At 51.6% G+C, this 25,515-nt stretch overlaps 2 protein-coding genes across 3 annotated transcripts; one reads left to right on the forward strand and one right to left on the reverse strand.

Moving 5' to 3' along the window:
* Positions 1-2,257: 2,257 nt before the first annotated feature.
* Positions 2,258-16,882, reverse strand: pole3 (polymerase (DNA directed), epsilon 3 (p17 subunit)). The gene is made up of 4 exons (XM_039774955.1): positions 16,724-16,882; positions 10,030-10,115; positions 5,103-5,221; positions 2,258-4,146 (listed from the first exon to the last, which is right to left on the reverse strand). Exons 1-4 carry the CDS (start codon positions 16,787-16,789, stop codon positions 3,956-3,958), a joined length of 462 nt encoding a protein of 153 aa, XP_039630889.1. The 5' UTR covers positions 16,790-16,882; the 3' UTR covers positions 2,258-3,955.
* Positions 16,883-16,922: 40 nt separating this feature from the next.
* Positions 16,923-24,681, forward strand: LOC120542458. 2 transcript variants are annotated; one of them, XM_039774953.1, is made up of 15 exons: positions 16,923-17,163; positions 18,319-18,483; positions 18,743-18,869; positions 19,403-19,487; positions 21,405-21,523; positions 21,746-21,812; positions 21,992-22,423; positions 22,501-22,642; positions 22,739-22,819; positions 22,899-22,994; positions 23,075-23,138; positions 23,222-23,979; positions 24,238-24,279; positions 24,358-24,399; positions 24,563-24,681. In XM_039774953.1, the coding sequence occupies exons 1-12, from the start codon at positions 17,082-17,084 to the stop codon at positions 23,229-23,231; spliced, it is 1,470 nt and encodes a 489-aa protein (XP_039630887.1). In that variant the 5' UTR covers positions 16,923-17,081; the 3' UTR covers positions 23,232-23,979; positions 24,238-24,279; positions 24,358-24,399; positions 24,563-24,681. The 2 variants fall into 2 exon arrangements, with proteins under 2 accessions (XP_039630887.1, XP_039630888.1); XM_039774954.1 differs by having other exon boundaries at positions 17,104-17,176.
* Positions 24,682-25,515: the final 834 nt, after the last annotated feature.

Raw genomic sequence — 25,515 nt, forward strand, 5'->3', positions numbered from 1 at the left:
GACGTTTCTGCTGCCCTCCTGAGCCCCTCTGTGTCTGCGGTGCTCGCCCTCCTCGGTTACTGGATGAAGGTGAAGAGAAGTGGAATGGAGGAGGAGGATGAATGTTGTTAGTGCATATGTGCCACAAGTGGGTGAGAGATGTGTGGAGTGAGTTGGATGAAGTGATGGACAAAGTGGTGAAGGGTACAGAGGAGGTGATGGGTGGGTATGGCGTCAAGGACAGGAATGAAGACTGCAAAGTGGTGGCAGAGGAAAGTGTAGTGAAGCAGCATAGGATGACGTTGGAGATCAAGAGGAAGAGAGTGAGGGCAGAGCCAAGGATCAAATGATGGAAGTTGAAAAAGGAAGACTACAAGGTTGAGTTTAGAGAGAAGGTGAGACTGGCACTGGGTGGCAGTGAAGAGTCACCGGACAGCTGGGCAACTACAGCAGAAGTAGTAAGGGTACTTGGCATGACATCTGGACAGATGAAGGAGGAAAAGGAAACGTGGTGGAATAGGAGAGTATACAGAGGAAGAGGATGGTCAGAGATGTAGACAAGAGTACCAGGAGATAAGGCACAAGGTGAAGAGAGGTGGCGAAGGCTGAAGAGAAGGCGTATGAGAGGTTGGACACTAAGGAGGGAGAAAAGGACCGGTGGGCTACAGAGAGGGGCCGAGCTGGGAAAGATGAGCAGCAGGTTAGGGTGATAAAGGATAAAGATGGAAATGTACTCATAAGTGAGGAAGAGTGTGATGAGAAGCTGGAAAGAGTACACGAGAGGTTGATGATTGAAGAGAACGAGGGAGAGAAGAGGTTGGATGGTTTGGAGATAGTGAATCAGGAAGTGCAATGGATTAGCAAGGAGGAAGTAAGGACAGCGATGAAGAGGATGAAGAATGGAAAGGCCGTTGGTCTAGATGACATACCTGTGGAAGCATGGAGGTGTTTAGGAGAGATGGTGGTGGAGTTTTTAACCAGATAGTTTAATGGAATCTTAGAAAGTGAGAGGATGATGAGGAGTGGAGAAGAAGTGTACTGGTGCTGATATTTAAGAATTAGGGGGATGTGCAGGACTGCAGTAACTACAGGGGGAAAAAATGATGAGCCACAGCATGAAGTTATGGGAAAGAGTAGTAGAGGTGAGGTAGGTGATCAATATTGAGCAGCAGGATGGTTTCATGCCAAGAAAGAGAACCACAGATGAGATGTCTGCTCTGAGGATGTTGATGGAGAAGTTTAGAGAAGAACAGAAGGAGTTGCATTGTGTCTTTGTGGACCTGCAGAAAGCAGATGACAGGGTGACTGAGAGGAGCTGTGGTATTGGATGAGGAAGTCAGGAGTGGCAGAGAAGTAAGTAAGAGTGGCACAGGATATGTACGAGGGAAGTGTGACCGTGGTGAGGTCTGCGGTAGGAGTGGCGGAGCTGGCATTACATCGGGGATCGGCTCTGAGCCCTTTGTTATTTGTAAAGGTGATGGACAGGCTGACAGACGAGATTAGACAGGAGTCCTCGTAGACTGTGATGTCTGCTGATGACATTGTGATCTGCAGGTTGATGAGACCCTGGAGAGGTGGAGATATGAGAGGAGAGAAATGAAGGTCAGTAGGACCACCAAGACAGAATACATGTGTGTGAATGAGAGGGAGGTCAGTGGAGTGGTGAGGATGAGGGGGTAGAGTTGATGAAGGTGGAGGAGTTTAAATACTTGGGATCAACAATACAGAGTAATGGGGAGTGAAGAAGAGGAGTGAAGAGAGTACAGGCAGGGTGGAGTGGGTGGAGAAGAGTGTCAGGAGTAATTGGTGAAAGACGGGTATCAGCAAGAGTGACCGGGAAGGTCTGCAGGACGGTAGTGAGACCAACTGTGTTATATGGGCAGGAGATGGTGGCACAGGAGACAGTGCTGGAGGTGGCAGAGTTAAAGATGCTAAGAATTGCACTGAGTGTGACGAGGATGGACAGGATTAGAAAGGAGGACATTAGAGGGTCCGCTCGAGTAAGATGGCAATGGTTTGTGCAGAGGAGAGAAGGGCACTAAGGGTAGAGCTGCCAGGGAAGAGTAGATGAAGGCCTAAGAGAAGGTTTATGGATGTGCTGAGAGAGGACATGCAGGTGACGGGGGTGACAGAACAAGATGACGAGGACAGGAAGATATGGAAGAAGATGATCCGCTGTGGCGACCCCTAACGGGAGCAGCTGAAAGAAGAAGTGACGGTGACAGTTGAATGTGTCCCATGCTCTCCTGTCCCACTTGGTGCTCTTAATTGTATCCAAACAGTGCCAAGTGGAGCAGACATGGGGGCCACATGACACAAAAGGACACACACGAGTCCTTAGTTTGATGGGCATACAGCAGGCACTCTGCCCGATTGTTGACATTTCATTCCACTTTTCCCAGTTTATTTCCACACGAGTACAGCAGCAGGTCTGCCACTCGAGTGGCTGTTCATGCTGTGAGGTGGCATTTACCCCCCATACCCACTCCTCTTGGCATTCTCCGTTTCGTTTGCCCCCAGGACTGTTGTTAGCCCACCCGCAGCAAGTCTCACGTTTTCATGGTGCCAACGGCGTGTCTGACGTAGCGGGGGTCTACGCTGACCAACACTACAGCAAAGAGTCCTTCAAAAAATCCCCCAGCGTCACCCAGTCGGTGCCACGTGGGTTTTTTCCCCCAAGATGTCGTCACGTAAAGCGCATCTGGAAAAGGAGCCCACCGAGTCATTCACACGGCCGGGGTCTGCTCTGCTGATTCGCTGGTCGGTGAATTTTAAATTTTTTATCTTCAGTTGCCCAGTCTGCCAGTGTTGATGGCACTCAAGTGAGTGACAGATGGCAGCAGGGATGTCCCCTCATTCAAACACTCGACCTTGTGCCCTACTTGACCCACATGGTGGGGTGGCTCGAGGGGTTTGTCAGATCAGACCGTTTGTTACCCCCTTGTGGCATCACGCCAGTGAGTAAAACAAACACTTTGGGGCATTAAATCCTTCAGGGGACGCGGAGAGCAAACCGAGTGGCAGAATAGAGTTGAGGTAAAGCGACGTAACTCAGCTCGCTGCCTTGGGGGTCCCCCAAACTCGGAGGGGCTTTTCTCGATTTCTGCTGCCATTGGCTGGCGGTGGCACAGCGAAGCACACCAAATGCAGTCAATGGTGAGGAAATGTAAAACACGGGGTCTACAAGACGGGCATGACCTTGGGCAGGGAGCAAAGTGAGAGGGCCCCCATAAAGTCCAGGTGCCCACAGGGTCAGCCTAACCTCCACAGGGTGATATGTGCCAGGTGTAAATCTAGCAGAACAAAATGGTTAACTTGGGGCATGGCCAGTGTGCCCACCCACAGTTGGGGACATCAGTGCACCTCCCCCACCCCGTTGAGTATTTCATGGAGGCAGCAGCTCGTGGGCACTGAAAACAAAGCTGTGATGTGGGTGCTGGCATGTGCCAACACTGATTCAGGACTGGGGGAAGCGGCTGTGTGCCTCATATTTAAACAAACCCAAACTGGCCAGGTGGGCACAGAGGCTGGTCCTTCAGTGCTTTTCATCCTTAGGGGCTGCCACCTGTGCCAGCTAGCACCATATGAAATGCCCCTGCCCTAGTTGAGTGTCACGGCCACCGCTCCAGACTGTTAAGTTTTCAAGGTGGGCTACTTGTGTGGGTAAAAGCGGACATGAGGCGGAAGAAGCCACGTCTCCCGCCACGACAGGAAGTGGCACCGGCCATTCAGAGAGAACACAACAACACGAGGGGGCAGCAGCGGGCAGCATTTCTAATTGGCATTTACTTCACTAAAGCTGCTGGGAACAACAACAGCGGGGGGCTTTCAAAGAGTGGGGGGGGTCTCAGTGGCACAGTCACTAGTCCAATAATGCCACCCGTCCAGGATCGGGGGACAGAGAACACAATGCCAGGGGGCCTGGGCAGGTGGGCCGGCAGTCTCAGTCTGGGGCTTATCTGCTGCCCCGTCTTCCTCAGTTGGCCATGTCCTCCTCGTCCTCGTCATTGTCTCCCTCCTTCTGCTCCTCCTCCATTCGCTCCTCCTCCTCTTCCTCGTTCTCTTCCTCACGGCTCCTCTCGTTGTCCTCCACGTCGCTTTTCTTTTCCTTGTCTTTCCTCTTCAGCTCCGAGGCTTCCTTCTTACCCTTCTGGCCCTTTTTGTACGCTGCAAAAAAAAAAATGATTTGTCACTTGTCACCTGCGCAAGGACCCCGCCAGGTCTGGCCGTTCGTGAGCTTTACTGCTGGGTGGCACAATGAGCCCAATGCCGTGAAGCAGAGGATATGGCCTCAGAAAACGACTGGCGTGGGCACAGCAGGGGACGCCCAACAGACGCAGACAAAAAATACAAAAAGTCGGCAAAAAGCAAAGTGAAGCCGTAAAGAGAACGACGGGCAAAGAGCAGAGTGGGCCGTCAGACGCCAGCCTGTCTATGGGCACTTCAAAATGGCAGCGCGTGGGCATCACACATACAGTAACTGCTCAACAGCAGCCTGTGGGGTGGCAGCCATTGGCACCCACCGTCATGCCGTTCTGCCACCACCAGCAATACGGGTGTTGGGACAGCAGCAGGCAGTGAACAGCGGCTCATTACAGGGGTCCGCATCGGCCGACACGGGGAGAACCGGGAACACACGGGTGGGTCAGCAGCATCGCCCCCTGCACAACCCCCACCATCTACAGCTACCAGTACCAGTGAGTGGGACACGGGCAGAAAGTGCCAAGATGCCAGTCAAAAGTGTGTTGTAGTCCTGGCACAATGGCCTGCTTCAGAACCGGATAGGTGGTGCGAACAGCAACACGTCTGGCGATGCCCTCCGCTGACTTCACCGGTGTTGGGGATGGTGGTGCAGTTGGACATGCCCACTAACACAGACCGGTGGGTGACCCCCAAGTTGGCAGAGGACAATACAGGTGGGAGTCAGGATCTGCAAGGCAGCAGTGCCAACCAGTGCGGCCCCCCATAGAGGACTTCGTTTTGTTGGAGTTGCGTGTCTCGGCCTCACATCACAATCACTAAAGTATAAAGACCCCCATGAAGGAGGCCACGTCTTTGAGGTGAAGCCCCTCTGAGCAGCGAGATGCCCCCCCGGACCACCAGGCCACACGGTGCTCACTCACCTTCTAGGGCTTCTCTCAATGGTGGGAGGAATCTCTGGAACTCCATCTCCTCCATGGCGGTCAGGACGTCCCCTGCACTCAGGGTCTTCCTCTTGCCCTTCATGGCAAAGTTATTGGCACTGCAAAACAAGCGGAGAGAAAGTTGGCACCTCAGGCTCAGGGGCTCCTCTTTCATGGCACTCCAACCAAGTGGAGATGTCAGCAAATCTGACATGTCATTCACTAGGCCACCCCCAGTGGTCTCACGTAGCGTCTCTCAGAATGAGCGCCCACACCAAGAGCTGGCACCGAGTGGGCACCTCATCACAGAAAGGGCATTTTAACTCTAAACTGGCCATGGGGAGCAGAAGAGTGAGGACTGGCACCCAGCAGTGCCAGGGCAGACCGTGTGCCCTCCAACTGCATCACATGAATGAGGGCACACTTGTGAAATGAGCGTATGCCATTTGGCAGAAGTTTCTCTCCGATGTTTTGGTGCCAGTCTTTATTCATGACTTGGGATCAGGAGGGGGCGCCACCAGGGCAGAACTGGCTCAGGGATGGCAGCTGGCAGGTGTGAGGGAGGTGAAGACTTTTGGAGGTTGGCCTGGTGAGGCTCAAGAAGGGCAGCAAAGACACCATCAGGGACAGACTGGCATTCTGGGATTGGACTGCTGGGGTCGAAGTCATTGTCTCGGATGAATCCCCTTTCTGATGGTCTGGGGCATCTGGAAAAAAAGAAAAGGTGGGCGGCACTACCATCAGTCCTGTGTCACTGTGCCAACAGTACAGCATCCCGAGACCACTCGTGTCACGTGGGCTCGCTCACAATTGTGCCTAAGAACACAGCAGCCAGGAATAGAGACTGGCACCAAAACATCAACCGAGAGCAACGTCTCCCAACCATCCAAGAACAGTTTGGTGACCAGCATGATGGGGCACCGGGCCAGAAGGCAAAAGTGACAACTAAGAGGCTCAGGGGGACAAAACATCGACATTTGGGGTCCACACCCAGGAAACTCCCCACATCTTCATCCCGTTGAGAAGGTGGGTGGGCCAACAAAAACCCACCAATTCGGATTCTGCAAGGATGGGCGGCGGCCATCAGTCAGGGTTGGGCCCAGAAGTTGATGGACAGCCAGCCTGCCAGGGTGAACTGAAAAAGAAAGAAGGGCCAACACTGCAAATCTCGACTGTGTGCCACACAAACTTCACATCGCGGTCAATCAAAGCCTTTAAACGTCGGACAGGAGGACCTGAAGGACCAGGAGCCTCACGTATGAACGGTGCGTACGCAGACATGTTGTGTTAGAACGTTTCTAAGTTCACATCGCGATGTATAAAACCTACACTTGGCGTGAAGCCGCGCACTTTAACATGGCACCTCATGCCTTGGCGTACGCAAGTTCTGCGCTCGGTTTGGCAGACTGGCAGCACCCAGCGTCAAAGCAGTGCCACTGTTGTAGTGTGGTTACTCTTTATTTTATAAATACACAGAAACTAACCGCATATTGTTTATTAGTGTAACGCATCTGATTGTAATTAACTTGTAACAATATAATGGAGCAGGGAACAGCCACAGTATTCAAATACCAGAACTGCTTTAGCGTTGTTACTCTCACTTCTTCTTCTTCTTCTTCTTCTTCTTTCAGCTCCTCCCGTTAGGAGTTGCCACAGCGGATCATCTTTTTCCATATTCCTCTCACTGCACCACTCGGAGTATTTATATCACTGTATCTGAGTGTGAATCACAGCAGCAGCTGATCAGAAAGAGAATTATCGGTATACAGCTTCAAGGACACGCTGTCTCAGCCACTGCAAAACGTTTTAAAGCCTTTCCTGTACAGACCTCGCGGTTCACAAACAGTTTAAACCCAAGAACTCTAAACGCACTCAATCACTGCTCCTTGTAGATCTGTTAGGACTTATAAGTGCAATCACCTCACTGTAAACTTGCACTACAGTTATAATATCTCACAACATGAGCCACTTTATAAAGCGCGTATTTACATATGATGACAAGATCATTTTTAAGATGAAATGCAGCAAAAATATGTTGATTATATTATACAGATAAAACTTGAACTTCATTTAAATAATCTATATTCTTCACTGGGAGTGTCGTGAAGGATAGAATAATTAAACATGTACTACGAAGATATTTCAATGTTCTTTAAACGTTTTGAAGAATCGGCGCTAAGCTTACAGATGGCTTAACGTCTATTACAGAGCTGATTGTGTGGCGATCGGTTACTTGGGGAAAGAAAAGCAAGGACTGCAGTGACGGCTACGCCAAATATATTGAATATAAAACAGAAAGAGAAAATAACAACACAGCTAAAAACACAGCGACAAATTTCGACAAAAGATAAATGTTTGTGTCATGAGCACGAGGCGGCTATCAGTGTCTGCAACGGACATGGCCATCCACCGGGCATGACATTGGTGGGCGAAGGAGCCACCGATTCTTCCTCTGCCCAGTGCCACCACAAGCCTAGAGCCGCCCCCGATTGTACTGCTGCAATAAATTATTTCATCGAAGTGAAACTCATGTTTAATAACGTGCTTTAACTCCTATCATCATGAAAATGACATCACGTATACATCTCAGTATTTGAGTTATTCAGAGAGCTGTAATATCACGAATGTCATGGACTCTGTGACCAGTTGGAGGAAGAGAGCCGGTTTAAGAAGCAAGTAGTGATTCACACACACAGATCACATACGAGTAGAAGATCAAATACAAAACAAAGCATTTAACGTGCGACTTTAATTACGATGTGATTTGAGAAACTGGTTAATTAAACGATTTTAAGATGAAGTTTATGATGTTCTACTTTAATGACAAAATAAGATACGTGATTAAAGTGGAAATGTCGAGATTGAAGTTGACATTTTGTGCTTTTTCCCCACCGTGTGCCTTTTTTCTCTGTACTCTAATAAACTTTCATATGACACTCAGACAGTGGGCTACAACTCTTCTTTTCATGGCGACTTTGATACGTGACTTCTTTATTTCCGGCACTGTGCGATTTTGTGGATGTGAGCTTTCAAGTTTCTCCAACACGCTATGCCACTCGATCAACTTCCTTTTGTTGATTATTCCACAGTTTATTTGAACAAATTGTATGTTTTTCTTTTGCCTCCACTTGGTATTCGCTGAAATTCTTATATTCCCCGTGCTTTTCCCATTGTCTTTTCACAGAAGGCGGAGCTTAAGGGTGATTTATATTGATTTGCATATTCAAATAGGCGTAATTCTGGGAGGATTTGGGGCGGGACATAATGCGCGAGCACGAGGGTTAGTTTTCACGCTGATTGGGATTTATGTAACGGGAGAACGTGGAAGTTGGAGTTCGCACAGATTCCTGCGTCTTGATTTTTCTGTGCGTAAGCACATTTCGGCTTTTGTGCTCCCGCCATGTTTGAGTTCTACGCACGGCGTGAGGCCCCTGAAGCAGCAGACTCTCTGGACGCCAGCGCTGGGGTCCTTCTCAGAACTCTCGACGCTTCATTAACTCCGAACAGCGACTTTAACCTTCTCGCTCCATGGCATCGAGTGTCGCAGCTGAAGACCTCGCAGGTCACTGGGCCCGATTTTTAAACAGCAGATTGTCACGCCAGGCGTCGTTTTTTGGTGGCCCATGTGAAGTTAGTCGCTCATTTAGCACTTCAGTTAGTAAAAGCGCGACGTGGGCCTCTAACGTGCAGGCCTGACCCCTTTATCTTGGGCACAGTGCTGCCAGGCAGTTTGTTTTTCACTTTTCTTTTTGGTGTTTCCTGCCATGCAGACGGCTGCCCGTACCTCACGTGTACCCCTCTTAAAGTGGGGTTGGCAGTCTTCTACTTCAGAGACACATCTGACAGAAAGATCTAAACACACTGAAGCACCAGCACCGGGGGTCCTTCTCAGAACTTTGGGCCACGACTGTACTGTTCAATGTTAGCCACCAGAGGGCAGCAAAACCCGCGAGATGAGCCAGGGCCCCAGGTGACTCCACCCTCACAGTATGACATCACACGCCAGCCATCGTGATCTACAGGGTGACGTCTGGTACTCGGGGGGCAACTCAGGTTCTGCTCGGTCAGGTTGCGAGATACACAGGGGGCACCCATTAGTAACACTGAGGGTGCTGCCGCTTATGCCCACAATGTCACTCCAGATGTCGCCCCTCTAAAAGTCTTTAGGCCTCCACTATTTTTAATATCCGCCATCTCCCAAAATGTGGTGAACGTTTCTCTTGGTTAAAACCACGACGTAATAAAAAGACACGGCTACTAATTAATAAAATAATAAACACGCTGGCAAGTCAACTCGGCTCACTCACTCACTCACTCCTGGTCCCTAAAGCAGTGACCCTGCACAAGCAAGGCTGCACCCGCACACATCCATTTTCTGTGGTGTCCCGACATGCCCACCTGACCTGTCATGTGCCCCACTTACACATGTGGAAAAACGAGATAACAGCGGCCCACCCAACACCAGGCCCAACTTCCAGCACACCATTCTAAGCCAAGGAGTGAATTGTGCCCTCAATGGGGGCAACTGTGGCCTGTCACATGTGCCACAGTGCATGCAGTGAGCCTCTGTCACTAATTTGGGTGGCTGTGCCACCTTGTATCCCTAGTGTTATTCATTTACTCACCATCAGCCAATGCCAGTCACACTGATGACTGCCCACAAACACAACACTCGTCACACAGGTCAGGCGCCTGCCACCTTCAGCGTGGCGTTCCTACAATGGCGGCGTCTCCTTCGCAGGTACAAACTCAAGGAGTCTCCATGTCTACCCTTCAGGCCTGGCGCAGGTGTTCGCCCTAATCCTCCAGCTCACCTTTACCTGAACGTTCTATCACAGCGAGTCTCGTGGGTCAAGATGTCCGACACGACGCCAGTCACCCCAATATTAAAACAAGACTTCTGCGTTATCAAAATGTCGTTTCTCACCATGATGTGGCATAAAGGACAAAGACGCTGGCCGCCCTCGAGATGGCACTGCGGGCCTCTTTGGAGATGTTCACACCTTCAGGAAGCTGGGGAGAGAAAGAGAGAAACGACAAGTGAGCCTTAAAGCCGTGACAACTGGGTGGGGGGCCACCCTAGTGGGGGCTTCATCAGACCAGCTGCCCGAGCCTCTCGTCAGTCTGGTAAGGGGTCCCCAACAGCCAAGCACAAGGGCACAGGGACAAGTGTGCCAAACAGAAGTTTAGAATTGGCACTAGGGACCACCCCCAAGTATGCATGCCTCTGGGGCACCAAACCCCCCCAAATTATACTCACTTTTGGCATAAAATCTAAACTACCGGACCTGGTGCCCCTTTGCCCCCCTCTCATGGCAGGAGGAGTTTCTCTTGCAGAGGCACACAACAGCTTTAACGATTGTCATAGCTTTGAGGCGCTTCACGGTTTATTCCTCAGTTCCATTCGTGCACAAAAGGAGCTTCGATGACGTCCCCCCCCCACCCATACCCCCAAAGCCCCCTTTCCTGGTTTCATTTTTACAAAGCAATGACCTCAATGGATTAGTCGGTGCTCAGGTTTTAATATCAGGACAGTTCATGTTCCTCATGTGCCCGTCATGAGCTGCCTGCTGGAGTCCAACATAGCCCTGGGCACACGAGACCCTCAGAGATACGAGACCCTCAGGCCAGCCCTGGACTCACATCTGTCTACAGGACACGGGATCAAAGGAACGAGCCGCCACTTCCTTAAGTCGAGGCCCTCGATTCAAAACGGTTGGCTTTTGTTCACTCTGAGACCACCGAGACCACCAGCCACACGCCTGCTGGCACAGAGCTGACCAAGGCTGCCCACACCTTCACTTTTGTTCAACTATTTTATTAAACCCCATTGCTTCTAACAGACAGGTGGGCACCAATGTGAGCACCTTAGCGGGTCAAATGGGCACACCTTGGATTGGCTGCTGGGCAAAGAAAAAAAGGAGACAAGACAAAACAAAAATGGCTCTGCTTTAGCCACAGTAAGAAAGAGGTTGCAAGCGCCGGCCCCCCATTTAGGAGAGGTGCATACAGGGGGGTCTCAAGTGGGCGGCTACTGGACTTGTGCCTCAAAGACAAGCTTAGTTAGTGCCAGTCGAGCTCAAGTGTCCGATATTTGGCTCTCGCGCTTTTACTGCTCTGCTCCTTCTCAAGGGCCGGGGGTCTCCCTTCTGTCCAATCGCCCCTTCCTTTTGTGAAGACTCAGCAGCCGTATGACCACCAGCCGATGCTATTTGTAGCCCCCTGGGGGTCTCGTGGGTTATGCTGCTCATAATCAAACCTGCTGGTCCCCCAATTTACTTGCCGTCTATATTTTTTATTTTTATTTAACTGCGTTAAGACGTTTGATTGGGTTATCACTGAGCCTCCACACTACATGAGCTGTTAAATATTATTTCGTTTTCCAGACCCCGAGTTTGCTTTGCCAGCCATCACCGACATTTTACGGGGTTATTATTGACACGACTAGCCAGCGTAACGTCCAAAACGAACGGCAGCATTTAAAGGACGCCCAGTGAAGAAGAGGAGCAGCAGCCGTAGGGCGTCTGTCTCTCTCGCAATTCCTACTCGTCTCTTATTCAAGTTTCATCCTGCATCACCTCATCAACACAAAATGAACTGGAAATTCAAATTCAATTCAAGGGCACTCGAGACGGAAGAGCTGAGGGACTTGGGAACAAGCGGAAGGACTGGAAACCTGAGGACACACTGGGACAGCGGAGCCATCGGCTAAGCAATCGAGTGACCGAGGGGCCTCCTCTTGGGAGGAATCGCTAAAGTCAGCCACCAATTTCCAAAGAGTCGGCCCACCGGTTCTCGAGTTTCAGTGGCCGCAGGGCACACATACAGAAAATGGACAAACTGAAATAAAAGGCTCACGATAAAAACGGCAAGATGAGAGCAGCAAGGCCAGGGGATTACAGCAGGAGTTCAGTGTGAAGCCTCATTCGTGAGGGACACGCCAGGCATACACAGGTGACAAATAACGGGCACGGCCACCGCTTTGGTCTTTGAGCTTGGCAGGTGCTTTAAGAAGAGCACTTTCAAACTAACAAGACCTACACGGTCACTGCGTACGTCCGAGGATCTCCTCGCTGGCACATTCGAGGTAACCCGCCTGGGCGAGACGGGGCACCGTCACTAACTGGGTCTCCTTTCTCCCCCGCAGCTCCCAGAAACCCCCCAGAGAAGTCAAATGAGCTCCGCCTCTTCAGGTCCCCCCCTTCTAAAGAGCCAGGCTGCCCGTCTTTTAGAGAGCGAGAGCTCAACGGACGACCACCAATTGTTCCTACGGCGCACGTTTACTTTCTGTTTTGTACCCTGCGGGGTTACGCTTGCCTTTGCCAGAAGGCACTTAAGTTTATAGAACGGCGCTGGGGGCCCAAATATTCGTTTGTTCGGGTTCTGTGCTCGGCCAGCTCACAATATCTACAGCACAGCCATCTGGATCTTTAGATCTTATAAATGACACCTCTAATACGCTGGCGCGGCTCTCTGTCCAGGATTTTAAATCAGCCGTCACTCGCAGACCGTTTGACTTACTGACCTGAAATGTGGTGCACATGCACTACGGGACGCCAACTGTCCGCTTTCGGGGGGAAACGATTGACCTCCACGGCTATTCCTCTGATTGTAGTTTAGAATCAACTCCAATGGCCGAGCGGCACACGTGTATGGGCGCCGTTCTCATGCCTACCCCTACCTCTTCATATCGTAAATCATTCTTGAGGCAGACCGAAGACTTGAGTGCCAGCTTAAGGAATGCGTACCAAATAATCGCAACACAGACGCTGACTTCATCAGTTTTAACGCAAAATGATGCCAGCGAAAGAAGAGAAGCAGCAGGCTGCTAGGTGGAGAAGAGAAGAGCTGCTCAGGAAGGAACAAGCGCGTCAACCTCTGAGCAAACGAACGCTAAACGTACAAAGAAAGAAAGAAAGAAAGACTACAAGCCAGGTGAAGTCAGGTGTACATCGTGCAGTGCGTCTGCCGTTACTGTTATTTAGATAGAAATTCCTAAGCCTAGAAGTGCAACGATTTGGTGTCACACTCTTTGTCACGCTTTAAATCGGCCTTATTTTAAAACACACACGCACACACTTATTTATTTGGTGTCACTCTTTTCAGAATTTCTCAAACTTGAACGTGATGTTGTTAGATTTTCAGATTCTTACCCTGTTTTTAAATTCTAAACTAAAATATCAAGAACTCGCGTCCTGCGAGATGAGACTTTGTGACCACACCTGGTGCTGGAAATAAAAGACAAAGAGTAGGACAGCTGCTGTAGAGGCCGCACGGGATGAAGCTGATCACACGGCAGCAGCTGATTGGTCAAATGTGTGTTTCCCACCGTATGAGGGGGTTTAGGAGGAGCGGCCGCGTCTCCTTGGGGTGCGATCAGCCCTCCTCTTCACAATGTGAGTGGCAGAGACAAAGTGACTGGCACATAGTGCAGGCCATGCCCTAGTATGTATGTAGATATCCATATCCAGAAGCACTTCTGGGTGTGCTAGAAAAGGGGACAGCTGGCACATCTCAGGGACAAAGCCTGAGGAGGACGACTGGCAGCATGAAGGGACTGTTGTGTTGGTGATGTGCGCACAGAGGGTTGGTTATTGTAAAGAAACTGGGCGTTGTGCCCCGTCTGTGTGTATCGGGGTTCGGGCAGCTGTACACGCCCTGTAGATATCGAGATAGATGTATTATTCAATATATAAAATCCAACGTCTGTCTGCTTTTCACGAGAACTACTTAACTGATTTAGAGATCCGATTTTTTTTTTCTAGAATTTGCTTGAACATTCCGGCTGATTTTGTGACTTCTCTCTTCATGCCAAGTATCACAGTTCTCTTGCAGCACAGATTTATTTGAGCAAATCTGAGAGAGGGGCTGCGGGCCGAGGGGAGTGAGAAGTGTGACGTCAGGAGTGGGGAGCCGGGCAGGACCCTCCTCGCTGTCCTGCGTCACCACTACGTGGGCAGAGAGAGAGAGAGAGAGAAATTAGTTAAATTCCTTTAAAAAGTGAATCCCGACTGTTGTGATTTGACTGACAGACAGACAGACAGACAGACAGACAGAAATAAGCTCTTACTGTCGCCTTAACATCAGAGTCCAATTAACGTCCAGAAGTGGATGAAACAAAACCTGCTGCCGCCGAGGCCCGCGTGGATGGAGCCGAGCAGCCAGGCCTTTAGCGAGTTTAGCGAGCAGAACGACTCGAGTTAATCCAAAGCTGCGAACCTCCCGTCTGTTATTTGAGGATTTCTGGGTTTTGTTTGAAGGATCCTGGGATTTCTTTTTGTCTTTTCCGTACTACATTGGACTTTAGTGCCCGATTTCCGCAGTTTTTATATACATAAGCAGTAATGTTTTGGACAAAATAAACACCCAAATAAAAGCCTCGTTAAAGGTGACAAGTACATAACATGAAAAGAAAACCGAAGAGTTTAAACGTATCCCGGTATTTGTGGCCTATTGCTTTATGCATTTAATATTTTCTCATTTAAGTGACACCGCATTGCCCTGAAATGAAAGCTGCCACTTTAGCCCGTCAAACGTGAGACGGCAGACTCGAGCGAGTCCCGACATCGGACTGGTGAATCGTCTGCCGAGTGGACAAACGCACTTTGCCCGACTTGGTCATCCTGTGGCTCCTGCGAGCGCTCAAAGCTGCGACTGTGCCCCTCGGACATAAACACACAGACAAGTTGGCCAAAACTCCTGTGCAAGGCAGCAACTTTAATTCAGGAAACTCTGGGCTCATCCTTAGGCGTCCACGGCTGAGGGCTCCGCTGAAAATGTGGCACTTGATGGCCGAAGGTTTATCAACGGCTCACCAGGCAGAAAGCAGGGGTGGCGAACGCCAGGCCTGGAGGGCCGCAGTGGCTGCAGGTTTTCATTCTCACTCTTTTCCTAATCAGTGCCCAGATTTCCCTGCCAATTCACTTTAATGGCCCTGTTAGAAGAGTTTGGCCCTTTTCTTCATTAAATGACAGCCAAGCAGAAATGAGATGTGAAACGAGACGACAGATGAGCAGCTAGACTGGGGCTTCAGACTCCAATCGCTCTCTTAACGAGAAGCCGATTCTCGCTGTTAATTAAGCCCGTTATTTAACTCCATGGCTTCTTGCGGCTCTCATCCTGCCACCCTTGTTGTTTTTCTCTTCTTTCTAAGAGTCCCAATGTCACAATGTTTGGGTGACCTGAGAGATCAGCCACACCAAGGCCATCACTTCTCTAATTTCAGATACTGTGTGATGGGCACAGCGGAGCTGGTCATGTGGTGGCTTGTTGTGTGTCCCTTTATTGTTTGGCTGCTAATTAAAGAAAAAGAAACAACTATGGGGCCGGAGTGAAGTGAATTGAATTAAAAGAAGTCATCAGCAGCAGAAACTGGTCACTAATTAAGAAGATGGTAAGAATGAAAACCTGGAGCCGCTGCAGCCCTCAAAGCCTGGCATTCGCCACCCGTCACAGCTTTGAGGAGTTAAAGTTGTCATTTCAGGGCTGGTTTCATGTTGTGGGGGACACTGAAATAAATAAATGTGGATATAATTAAACACACAGACAAATATATATTACCAAAACCAGATATAGTGGTGCGACACATTTAATGACTCGTATTCCCAGTTCATGATGCCCTACTGAGACCTTTCCATTTTCTAAACCCACTTAATGCTGGAGCCTTTGTCACATGTCACAGTTGTGCTGTTCATTTGTTTAAACGGGTCCTAAAGACTCCTCCATCTACACAGTATGTTTCAGGTTACTGTCAGAGTCAGGTCGATGCAGCCATCTCGTCTCAACCAGTCAACAGCACAAGCAGAGGTCGTATGCAGCATGGCAAGACCACCGCTGAACTTTGGGATGGGCCAGGGTTTGCGGTTTCTCAGCTCGTCATGACACCCCCATCCATGTAGGCTGGCATCTGCCAGCCCCGGTTCAGCACGACTGAGTGCAGTCTGGGAGGGTCGCTGACCAGATCAGGAAAGACTTTGCGGGGGTCTACCGGACGATAGGGGGCTGCGTTAGCTGCTGAAATGGCGGCCACTGCAGGCGCATCCAGAAGTTCACCGAATGGGCACCACTTTGAGGGGTCTACTCTTTGTATAAAACGTGCTACTGAAGTAAAATGGTGTTGTTATCGGCGGAGGTCTTGTCATTTCGCACCAGTTATGCGCTTACGGGTCGAGTTTAGATCTCAAACTTAACATTTTCTTTTGCCCCCCACGTCCGTTCATTCCATTTACCACATTCACCTTTACACGAAATAACACGACTTTTCATAAACGTGTTCTCGTGGCACCTTTACGGTGGATACGCCGCGCTTGGCAGAGCCTCTTCATTAAAATAAATACTTTTTAATTTTTATAACAGGTCTATGTTCGGCACTGGGCTTTCTCTCATAGGGAATCACTTAGTAGATTAAAATACTACGCTGCATTGTTTTAGCCCAAAGTAAAAGTAGAATTTGCCCACATTATTCCAGCATCTCGAAACTTCCGTAATGTGTGAAATCGAACGTTAACGTGTTGATTTTAACCGAGAACTTTTTATTATTTCTGCCACTCAGAACCCGCCGCCTTGTTACCGACTCTCCCGCCGAGTTCGAGCCATGTTTGCTGGCTCCGCTTGAGCCTCACCGCCTCCTTGATGATCCTCGTGACGACCGCGTTGGGCAGGTTCAGGTCCTCCGGTCTCTCCGCCATGGTCACTGCGCTGTTTTGTCCGCTCCGAACTTATCGTCACCGCTTTCAAGCACCCGCGCGCATGAAATATGCCGCCTCGCCCTTTGACCTCTTACCCTTGACCCGTGGTTTCGGCTTCCGGTTCGTTCTCGGGCAGGAGCTGTATTTCTGTGCGCTCTTCATCCCGACGGCCTCTGCCAGGCTCAGTCGGTTTATTCGAGACTGTTCTCCTCAATTAGCTTTTCGTTTTATTCCATCAAAATGAATACATTTCCCAGCTTGCACCGCGGGCAGTCCATAACCCGCCAGGAGAATGCGCTTGAGGGAAGCGTCCCGTTACCTGGCAACAGAGAGACGAAGGCGGGGACGCAGAAATCTGCGACTGAGAAGCTGCGGTGAGCGACACAAGTAAACTTAACGTGTTGTAATTTTAAACTTTAAGGAAAATACGCGATTGATTTGTTGAAAGAGAGAATGAGCAAATGAGACGTATTGAGGTTGCATTCGGTGGGCTGAGTGCTCGTTTTAGCTGCACTGTCATTTTGGACTGACCCCCCAGTCCCTGCCACGCCATGACATTGATTGGCCATCAGTGTGGCAGAGTGGCCGGGCCACCGTGTTACCGTATGATTGTGGTCTTTTACCGGTCACATCCCCACGCTCTGTATGGCTGTTCGGCTGACTTCCAACTCAAAGTCGGGGCTGCGACAGACAGGCGGCCTGTCCAAGGGTGGTCCTAGCCTTGAGACCATGCCTCGTCTGTGATTTATGATTAATAAATGATTAACAACGAATACTGTGCACATGTAAAGGGCGCTCCTGCTTTGAGAGCAGACCGGTGGATAAACGAGTGGGGCAGTAAAGGAGAGTAGGAGAGAACCTGCCAAAAGGTCAAGGTTTGATAAGACCACCTAGACGCTATTATATGTAAAAGAGATAACGTATTTGTATAAACTGTTAAGTAAAAATGTTTACAAGGGAAATGCTACTCCAACTGCAAGGCTGGTTAAGTTGCATCCAACTAGGAGGGATGTGATGTGTGTCTGTTAGTTAAATTGTTTAGCAATGAGTACCCTGTACATGTAGAGGGCACTCCTGCAGAGGGCATAGACCTGTGGATGAACAAGAGGGTGGGCAATAAAGACTGTTGTTGGTGGCAGTAACTATTTAACCAAGGTGCTGGCACTGTGTTTGGCCTCACAGATGTAGCATCGGGGCTTGGCACACTACCCAGTGGAGTGCCCATGTTGAGGGACAGCTGCAGTCCATATATGGTGAGGTCTGCCAATTAGAAAGTCCAGTTCCAGAGAGCGTGGCACTGAGTCCTAAATTGAGGGCTCTGGTGGTCCAGCAGTGAGCTATAGTCTGTAAAGCTGACCCTGGCACATCAGTCTTTATAATTCACATGTGCCAGGATGGTATGAGATGGCAGTGAGGGCGTTGGGCATGACAGAGCAGTGCAGTCAGGTGGAGTTCTCGTTCAGATTTGCTGTGCTTTGTCCTTTTCGCCTCGTATTTTAAAATGTCCAACGTGCTGTCTTTACATGTAGCAACGATGAAGAGCCCAGGCGAGCGGATCGTAGATGAAACGTGTTGCTTCCTGGCTCTGTGCCAGCACCCGTCCTGCTGGGAGGCAATGAGGCGCATTGAAAGAGGGGCACCGCGGTACAGGACACCTAAAGCGGCCCACCAGGAGCTGAAAGAAGCCAAAGGAGGTGAGAGCGGTCATGTGATACACAGGATCATGTGAGGACCTCCTCACGGGTGGGCACAGCCAGAGTCTAAAGAAGAGGAGATGGGCCCATCCTGTAACTGCACGTACTGTCTGGGAGTTTGGTGGTGGCACAGGAGTGACGGGTGCTCTTGGCACACCCTCACTTACCAGTCAAAGACTTGCTCTCCTCACCCCTCTGTTTTATGGCAGTTGGCATTAAATGTTGTTATCTGAATGGCTTTCCACTCTCATTTGCACAGATCCTTTGCCCACTCTGAAAATCTTGAACATCGGGAATGACGTGCTTGGCTGCTCCACCAGAGCGATGACTTCATGGACTGCTGAGTCGCTGCCAGCTCAACCCAAAGATCACACGGCCAGCGACAGGTGAGCCTCCTCGTGTGTGTTTAGGGAGACGTCTTATAGCTAAGGAGCTGGACGAGGCACACAAGGTCACCAACTCGGTGCCACCCTGGGCGAGTCCCTTTGCATTCCCATCTGCTAGTAGGGGGGCCAATGTGAAAGATCAACTTGACTGGGACAGAAGGAACTCGCCCGGACCCTAATGAAATGATCCTGTCCCGAATTTAGGGCATTTGGCCCTGATGCCTACGTCTGGGGTCCAATAAATGGCTCCATAAAGGCTTGAAGTGCCTGCCACAGCTGGGTGGGCTGGAGTCCGTCTCAGTTGACTGAGAGCAAAATGGTAGTGGGGGGTCTGCTGGTATTGTGACATCTGTGGCTCATTTCCGCTTTGGTAACCTGCCATCCCCAGAGCCCTTCTTGTCTCTGGCAGGTACAACGGAAACCACAAGAACGTCCTCAGCAGTTTGGGACGACGAGCTCGGGGCAGAACGAGCGGACTCCCCCCAGTTTAGGCCTGCCATTCTGCTTATTCATCTGTTCTTTTGGCCCTACAGAAGTGAAAGTGTCTGGTTTCCTGGGTTCAACTCGCCACATATCCTGTCCCACAGAAAATGGAACCTTGGCCAGACTAACGTTAAGGTCAGTGTGGCGTCCGTGTGCCCGCGTGCTGCGCGGTGGGTAGCAGAGTAGGATGTTCGTCAAGTGGCCAGGCAGATCTGAGGCTTTTTTACCACCGCAGGGAACTCATTTTTAAAGGAACCGGCGGGTTCTTGTGCAATGGGGGGCCTGGCCACTTTCGTGTGTCGTGTGCCCACTGAAAACAGGAAGTGTAGACCTTTACGTAAAATACGTGACGTGTCAAGAAGAGGCATGAGGCCTGATTGGGAGTGGGAGTGCCTCCTAACCGTGTCACTTCACACGGGACATTAGTGCCTTGATGCGCCTCCTGGCAGGCGGCTATGGAGAGAGACGCAGCGGGAAGTGTGGCCGACAACTCTGGAAAGTCGAAACTACTAACGGATTTGTAAGATGGCCCCAGTGCTGGAAGTCAAGCAGTCCGCACAGATCAACGCCTCAGCCTCATCCTGATTGGACAGAAAGTGCGGTCGGACTGAGAAGAAACCCTACAAGCACAAGATGATGATCCAGAGAGAGGAGAGGGTTAGGGTGAGGGTTAGGGTTGAGTGTACCCTCTCTGTTTCCCAGCACTGGGGTACCCTTGACATCTCTCCTTGCCAAGGCACACGGTAGGATCCCCCGTAGAAGTAGAGCTCAGACCACCTGAAGGCAGGCAAAGTGTGGCTAAGTTCACAGAGGGTGGCGAGGGGGATCTGCTGCTTGGCTGTGTTGGAGGCAGAGGAGAGATCTAGCGATTAGTCCATTGGATTGTGGGAGCCTGATCCTGTCTGTAGTGCTGAGCGCTACCATTAGGAGGCGATGGAGCACACGGAATGTGATGGATGGCCAGGACCATTACCAGGCCAGGATGCCAGCCGAGTGGAAGGGTCGGAAGGAGAGAACATGTCTGGGACATTATCTCCCCCGAGATGCTAGAGGTTGCCACAGCACCACGGCTTCCCGCAGGGCATGCTGGGACTTGTAGTTTGGAGCAGCCCTGTTGGGTTTCCATGGGAAACACCTGGAGCACTTGTGGGTGTGCAATAAAATGAGGGAGTCAGAGTCGGGTGGTGGAGGACAAAGCTTACGAGGAAGAGGAGGAGGAGGAATGGAGAATTGAGAGACAGACAGACAGACGAGGGCTGTGATAAATTTGGGGTTTGTACTGCGCTGTAAGGTGGGGAGCAGCAGAGAAACGTCTCCCCACTGAAGAATAAAAGTGTTGTGTTGAACTCTGTGTCGGGGTTTGGGGAGCAGTACGCCCCCTGGTGGGCCACGCGGTACAAAGAGAGAAAGGCTGACCCTGGGATCGGAGGGTAGGAGGTGAGGTGGTCCTGAGCCCTGACCTGCCCAGCTGCAGTTAGTGCCACGAACGTTACCAAGTGACGGGCAGCCCGGTGCTGGCAGTGGCATTGTGACCTCCCACGTGTAATGGCCGGAGGTACCATCAGATGGCACATCTGAACAGCACGGTGATGGCAGAACTGTCATCATCAGCATGCCAGTGCACGGTGGAGTCATTAGGGGGAGCGGTAGAAAGAGGGCATTGGACCTGGGTGGTAACTTTTAGCAGTGCCAAGTGATTAGCCCTGCCAACGTAGTCTAAATGACAACTAAAGCACCTGCCCTGTCAAACCTGGTCACACTGAGGTACCCACTTGAGGCACTGCTTGGTGACAACCAGCAGGGAGGGTTAGACGATGGCAGCCGGACCCTGTCAGCAGGTGTTGGGCGTGAGAACAGCAGTCAGGATTGACACGTACACCGAATGTGTGTGACACTTCCAAGCACTGGCACTGTTGGCACCTGGGCACACCGCCTAGTCCCATTATCTAGTATCTGAAGGGTCCATCTCGGGTGACGACACTGTCACATCCTAATGCGTGAAGTCACCAGCCGCTGGCTGCCACTCCTAATGCTCTTCTGTTCTTCTTTCAGTCTCAACCCAGCGTGGATGTGCAGCGATACCCGCCCTCCGAGGACGTCAGCCCCTCCAGCTCTGTCCTGATATGGGTCCCGGGTCCCCATGCCAGCTCCGTCCACACTTCACAACCCGGGTAAGGCACTGAGTTGCGAGCGAGTCCCCCTGGCATGGGTTGGTGTTGTTGTTGTGGTGAAGACCCCAGAGTGTGTATGCTCTCTGTTTCTCACCCACTGATTCCTCTGTTAGCTTAACTAGACTGGCACTTTGAACCTGGAGGCTGTGGAAGCTGAACTGCCAGTCAGCAGTCCAAGTGGTCAGAAACCCCAAATGTCAAGATTTGTGTGTCCTCTTTTAGGAAAGTGTGCACTAAGGAGCTGATCTGCGCCCTTCCTCCTCTGCCAGCGGATGTGCCACGCCGAACGGTAAGGGGGGTTATTCTCAGTCCGCAGCCTTCAGTGCTCTGTGATATAACGGCACTGGTTACGCCTGTGCCAGTCACTCCGGCTGTACCTCTTTGGTGCCTGGCGTCAGTCTGTCAGGCATATGAACCACACTGGCCTGCCCGGCTAACGCCCATTTTTACTTTCCTGTCCCTTCCTAGAAGAGAATGCCCAGAGCTGAAAGGAGAACTACTGGCACCTTCAAGCTGAATGAACCAATGGCAGATGCCAACCTACTCATTCAGTCCTTCGGAATCAGCGCAAAGAAGCCTGCAGATGATGGAGAGCCAAGCTCAGAGGATCATAGTGCCCAGCTAAAAGACCAGAAGCTGGCACACTTCAAGGACATGAGGGTGTGGTCTCCACAGGAAGATGGGCATCACCAGGCCCCATCGCCAGCTCTCTCCTTGCCCTCAAACAGAGCCCTCCAGAGGAGGCACCCGAAGCAGAATGAATTGTGGTCGTCGTGGCTCCACGCAGATCGGCCGCTCCTACAGAGCAGGGGGGTGGTGTTCCAAGATGCAGGGGCACGGCGGGCAGAGGCGGGCCGCTCCAGGAAGCCTGTGGGCTCCCCATACAGACTGGACAGCCAGGTAGGTCTGCTCCCTCCTCGACTTGCTCTGCCCCCCGCTGCCCATTTCTCACTTTGCTTCTTTCTCTCTGATTGAAGGCTAGTGGCTCAGCGGGCAGCGTTTATCCCGAGTGGCAGAGTGCAAGTGGCACACCACAACTGTGGGTAAAGTATCTGATGACTGTCACCCAAAAGAAAGCCAGACGTGCACCCCAGTCCAGCGGCCTGACTGGGAGAACAGGTAAGGGTTCCATGTCTGAAAAGGCAAATAGATATCTGGGATGGGTGGTCTCCCGGAGCGCAGGACCACTGCCCACGGGTACTTTGTCTCGTACAGGTGAGAAGGTGACACAGCAGGCTGTGCCGGTGGCCTCGGGCCCCTCGGGCATTGGGCCATGGAGCACGACGTCCCCAGCAGGTAACTGAATGCTCGGTCAGGCAGGTGGTCTTCTCCGTGGTCTTCCTCTGCTAAAGGCGTCTTCCTCCTTTACATGCAGACCACGGCCTGCAGCACTTGAGAGGATGGACGGCCTGCTTCCCCCAGCCTGCGGGAGCCACTAAGGGCACCGCCCGAGGGCACACAGAGCAGCCCGGTAAGGCCCCCCGGCGAGACTCGCGTGGCAGAAGTGACCAAAGCCGCGTTCGCCGCCTCATTTCTTGTCTGTTGATTCAGGGAGCCGCGGTGAGCCGGGCGGAGGTGGTGAGGCAGCCAGTGACCGGTCAGCGGAGTCCAGGCGGTATGTGGGCCTTCCGACGGGGCGGGGGGGGGCAGTCGGGATTGACCCTCCGCTGCCTAACGTTGATGTGCTTCCCCCTGCAGGTGGGGCTGATGAGCGCAAGCCGGAGTCCCTCCCGGTAGAGGAGCAGTCCCGGGTCACTGAGCTGAGTATCGGGGGCACAACACCGCCGTGGCCACTCCCTGGACTGAGAGCGTGTCTGTCCCTTTGCCGCCACCGCCTTCGCCACAGTCGGAGCAGCTGCCCAGCCGTTTGTGAAGAGAAGCGGACAGCGAAAGCAAACGCCGACCCGCCCTGCAATGCCAGGAGAGTGTAGGCAGAGGCTGGAAAGATAAATAAAGGCGCTATATATAAAACACGGGCTACTCGAGTCCTCTGTGTGGTCCTGGGTCAGACACAAAGTGCCCGTATGTGGGCATTCACTTTGTGTGGCAACACATGGGCGCAGACCAGCACCCGTGAGAGCTCAGGCAGTGCATTCTGGGATGTGAAAGTACACAATTATTACACTTTAGAAATGCCACTGCAGTTAGTGCACCCTCACTATGCCCACCGGTCATGACATGCCCTGCCTGAGCTCTAAAGTGGGTGCCAGCTGGGCCTGCCAGAGTCACCCGACCGGTTGGTCTGCTGCGTGTCACCGTCACCTGCAGCCTTGCGACATCATGAGATAGCAGGAAGAACAAAGGGAGGCTTTGTGAGGAGAGTGACACCAGGGACGACAAGGCCACCACAGAGGACACCACCCGAGCCTCCATGACGATGCCACGTGTCCCACTGCTGCTCCTCATGCTGGTCTTGCTGTCTGCACAGCTCTGCCCGACCACCACCCACTCTGAAGGTAGGGGGTCTTTTGACCTGACTGCTGGAGGGCCTCTCTGGACTCTTCATGCTGGGTTTTGGGTGGGGAGACAAGGAGGACAAGTGTGAGGGGGCACTGAGAAGGATAAGGATCAATGGGGGCCGACAGTGAGAGGCTCTTTCAAGTCCCTCATTTCTCCTGCACGTTGGCCACACTAACAGTGAAGGTCACCACCTGGATCAGCGCCCACCTGTGGCGTTGTCCTCATGAAGCTCTGATTCTGTCCACTTTCCACAGGCCTGGATGCCACTTTGATCTCGGATGAAGACCAACCCAAGGGTGAGTACCTGTGACCCTGAGGGTCCTGCAGCTGACCGTTATGTGACGGTGGTGCTAACTGCGTCCACTTTATTTCAGACATCTCCAAGGTCAGCCGTGGACAACGCGGGTCCAGACACGGTGAGTACATCGTTAACTGGGCTCTGTTGCCATTGCTGTCCTGAGGGTCCTCCTCGGCTGCATTCACAGTCATCGGTCACTCGTCTCTCTTGGCCAGACAGCGACTGCTCTTCGGCCTTGCTGATAATCGGCCCCCTTTGATTTCTGCTCTCTGAATCCGCAGGGCTCTGGAGGCTCGTGAGGAAGGGCTGATTGGGCGCGCTGCTGCCCCCTGCTGGACGGATGACGAAAGGCGGTCATGGGCAGCACAAATAAAGAAATAAAAGGATTGTAAGAAGCCGGCCTTGTGGTGCTGCGTGTTTATTGATGACCATCCCGCTCCGGCACAGGACCCTCGGTGTCCCTCTCGGCTGTGGCGGTCCTCGCTCCTGATTGTGAGGTGCTGCCCCCCTAGTGGCACAGTCGTCCATATGCTGTGTGTTCCTGTGCTGAAAGGCGCTATATCAAACAACAGCTCCTCCTGTGGTGCAGCCTATTGCTGTCCGGTCTGATCACTTTCCACTCCACACCATTTGGGGTGAAGGGCTGGTATGCCCACCAGGAAAGCTTTTATTTTTGAGCGACTCATTGATGCCGCTCTTTAAAATCTTTATCTGTATATAGCGCCTTTCAGTGTGAACCGCAAGCCAAAGCCCACCCACCGTATCTGCTCTGAAGTGAAAGTACCTGTCCCTCTTGCTCTCTGGTCACCTTTGGTGACGCATTTGATTCTGCCCTACAAGGCGACATGGCCAGTGGTGCCCCCTGTGGACCCTCAAGGAAAATGAAAATGTCCAGTGACAACAGTAAGAGGAAGGAGACGGGCACATGCTGTCTGGGGTCGCTCAGCTGAGACGAGGGTGCAGCAGCCCCCCCAAAGCCCCCAAATAAATAACAGAGAGGCTATTCAAGGGTCCAGCGATAAAAATCGAAAATTGTGCATCTTAAATAATCGGCCGTGAATGCCGCCATCAGAATCTTTTATGCAAATATCAACATCAAAGGCCAACGAAACTGCTGAGCAACTAAGTGGGAAAACGACTTTCAGTGCAGTCGTCGGGCCAGCAGGTGGCGCCCTCTCGTCACAAATCGGCGCCAGAAGCTCGCGTGTCAAACGGCTCGCAGTTCGTTCCTTCG

This window comes from Polypterus senegalus, chromosome 13, assembly GCF_016835505.1.
Source record: "Polypterus senegalus isolate Bchr_013 chromosome 13, ASM1683550v1, whole genome shotgun sequence".
Lineage (NCBI taxonomy): Eukaryota > Metazoa > Chordata > Cladistia > Polypteriformes > Polypteridae > Polypterus > Polypterus senegalus.

Bases quoted from the DNA above. Each gene is read 5' to 3' on its own strand.
- pole3 (XM_039774955.1), bottom strand. From the start codon at position 16,789: ATGGCGGAGAGACCGGAGGACCTGAACCTGCCCAACGCGGTCGTCACG. The intron at 5,222-10,029 runs GTGAGAAACGAC...CTTGTTTTGCAG, and splicing joins GTCCTTTATGCCACATCATG to TGCCAATAACTTTGCCATGA. The intron at 4,147-5,102 runs GTGAGTGAGCAC...TTTTTTTTGCAG, and splicing joins ATTGAGAGAAGCCCTAGAAG to CGTACAAAAAGGGCCAGAAG.
- LOC120542458 (XM_039774953.1), top strand. From the start codon at position 17,082: ATGCGCTTGAGGGAAGCGTCCCGTTACCTGGCAACAGAGAGACGAAGG. The intron at 21,524-21,745 runs GTAAGGCACTGA...GTCCTCTTTTAG, and splicing joins GTCCACACTTCACAACCCGG to GAAAGTGTGCACTAAGGAGC. The intron at 22,643-22,738 runs GTAAGGGTTCCA...TGTCTCGTACAG, and splicing joins CGGCCTGACTGGGAGAACAG to GTGAGAAGGTGACACAGCAG.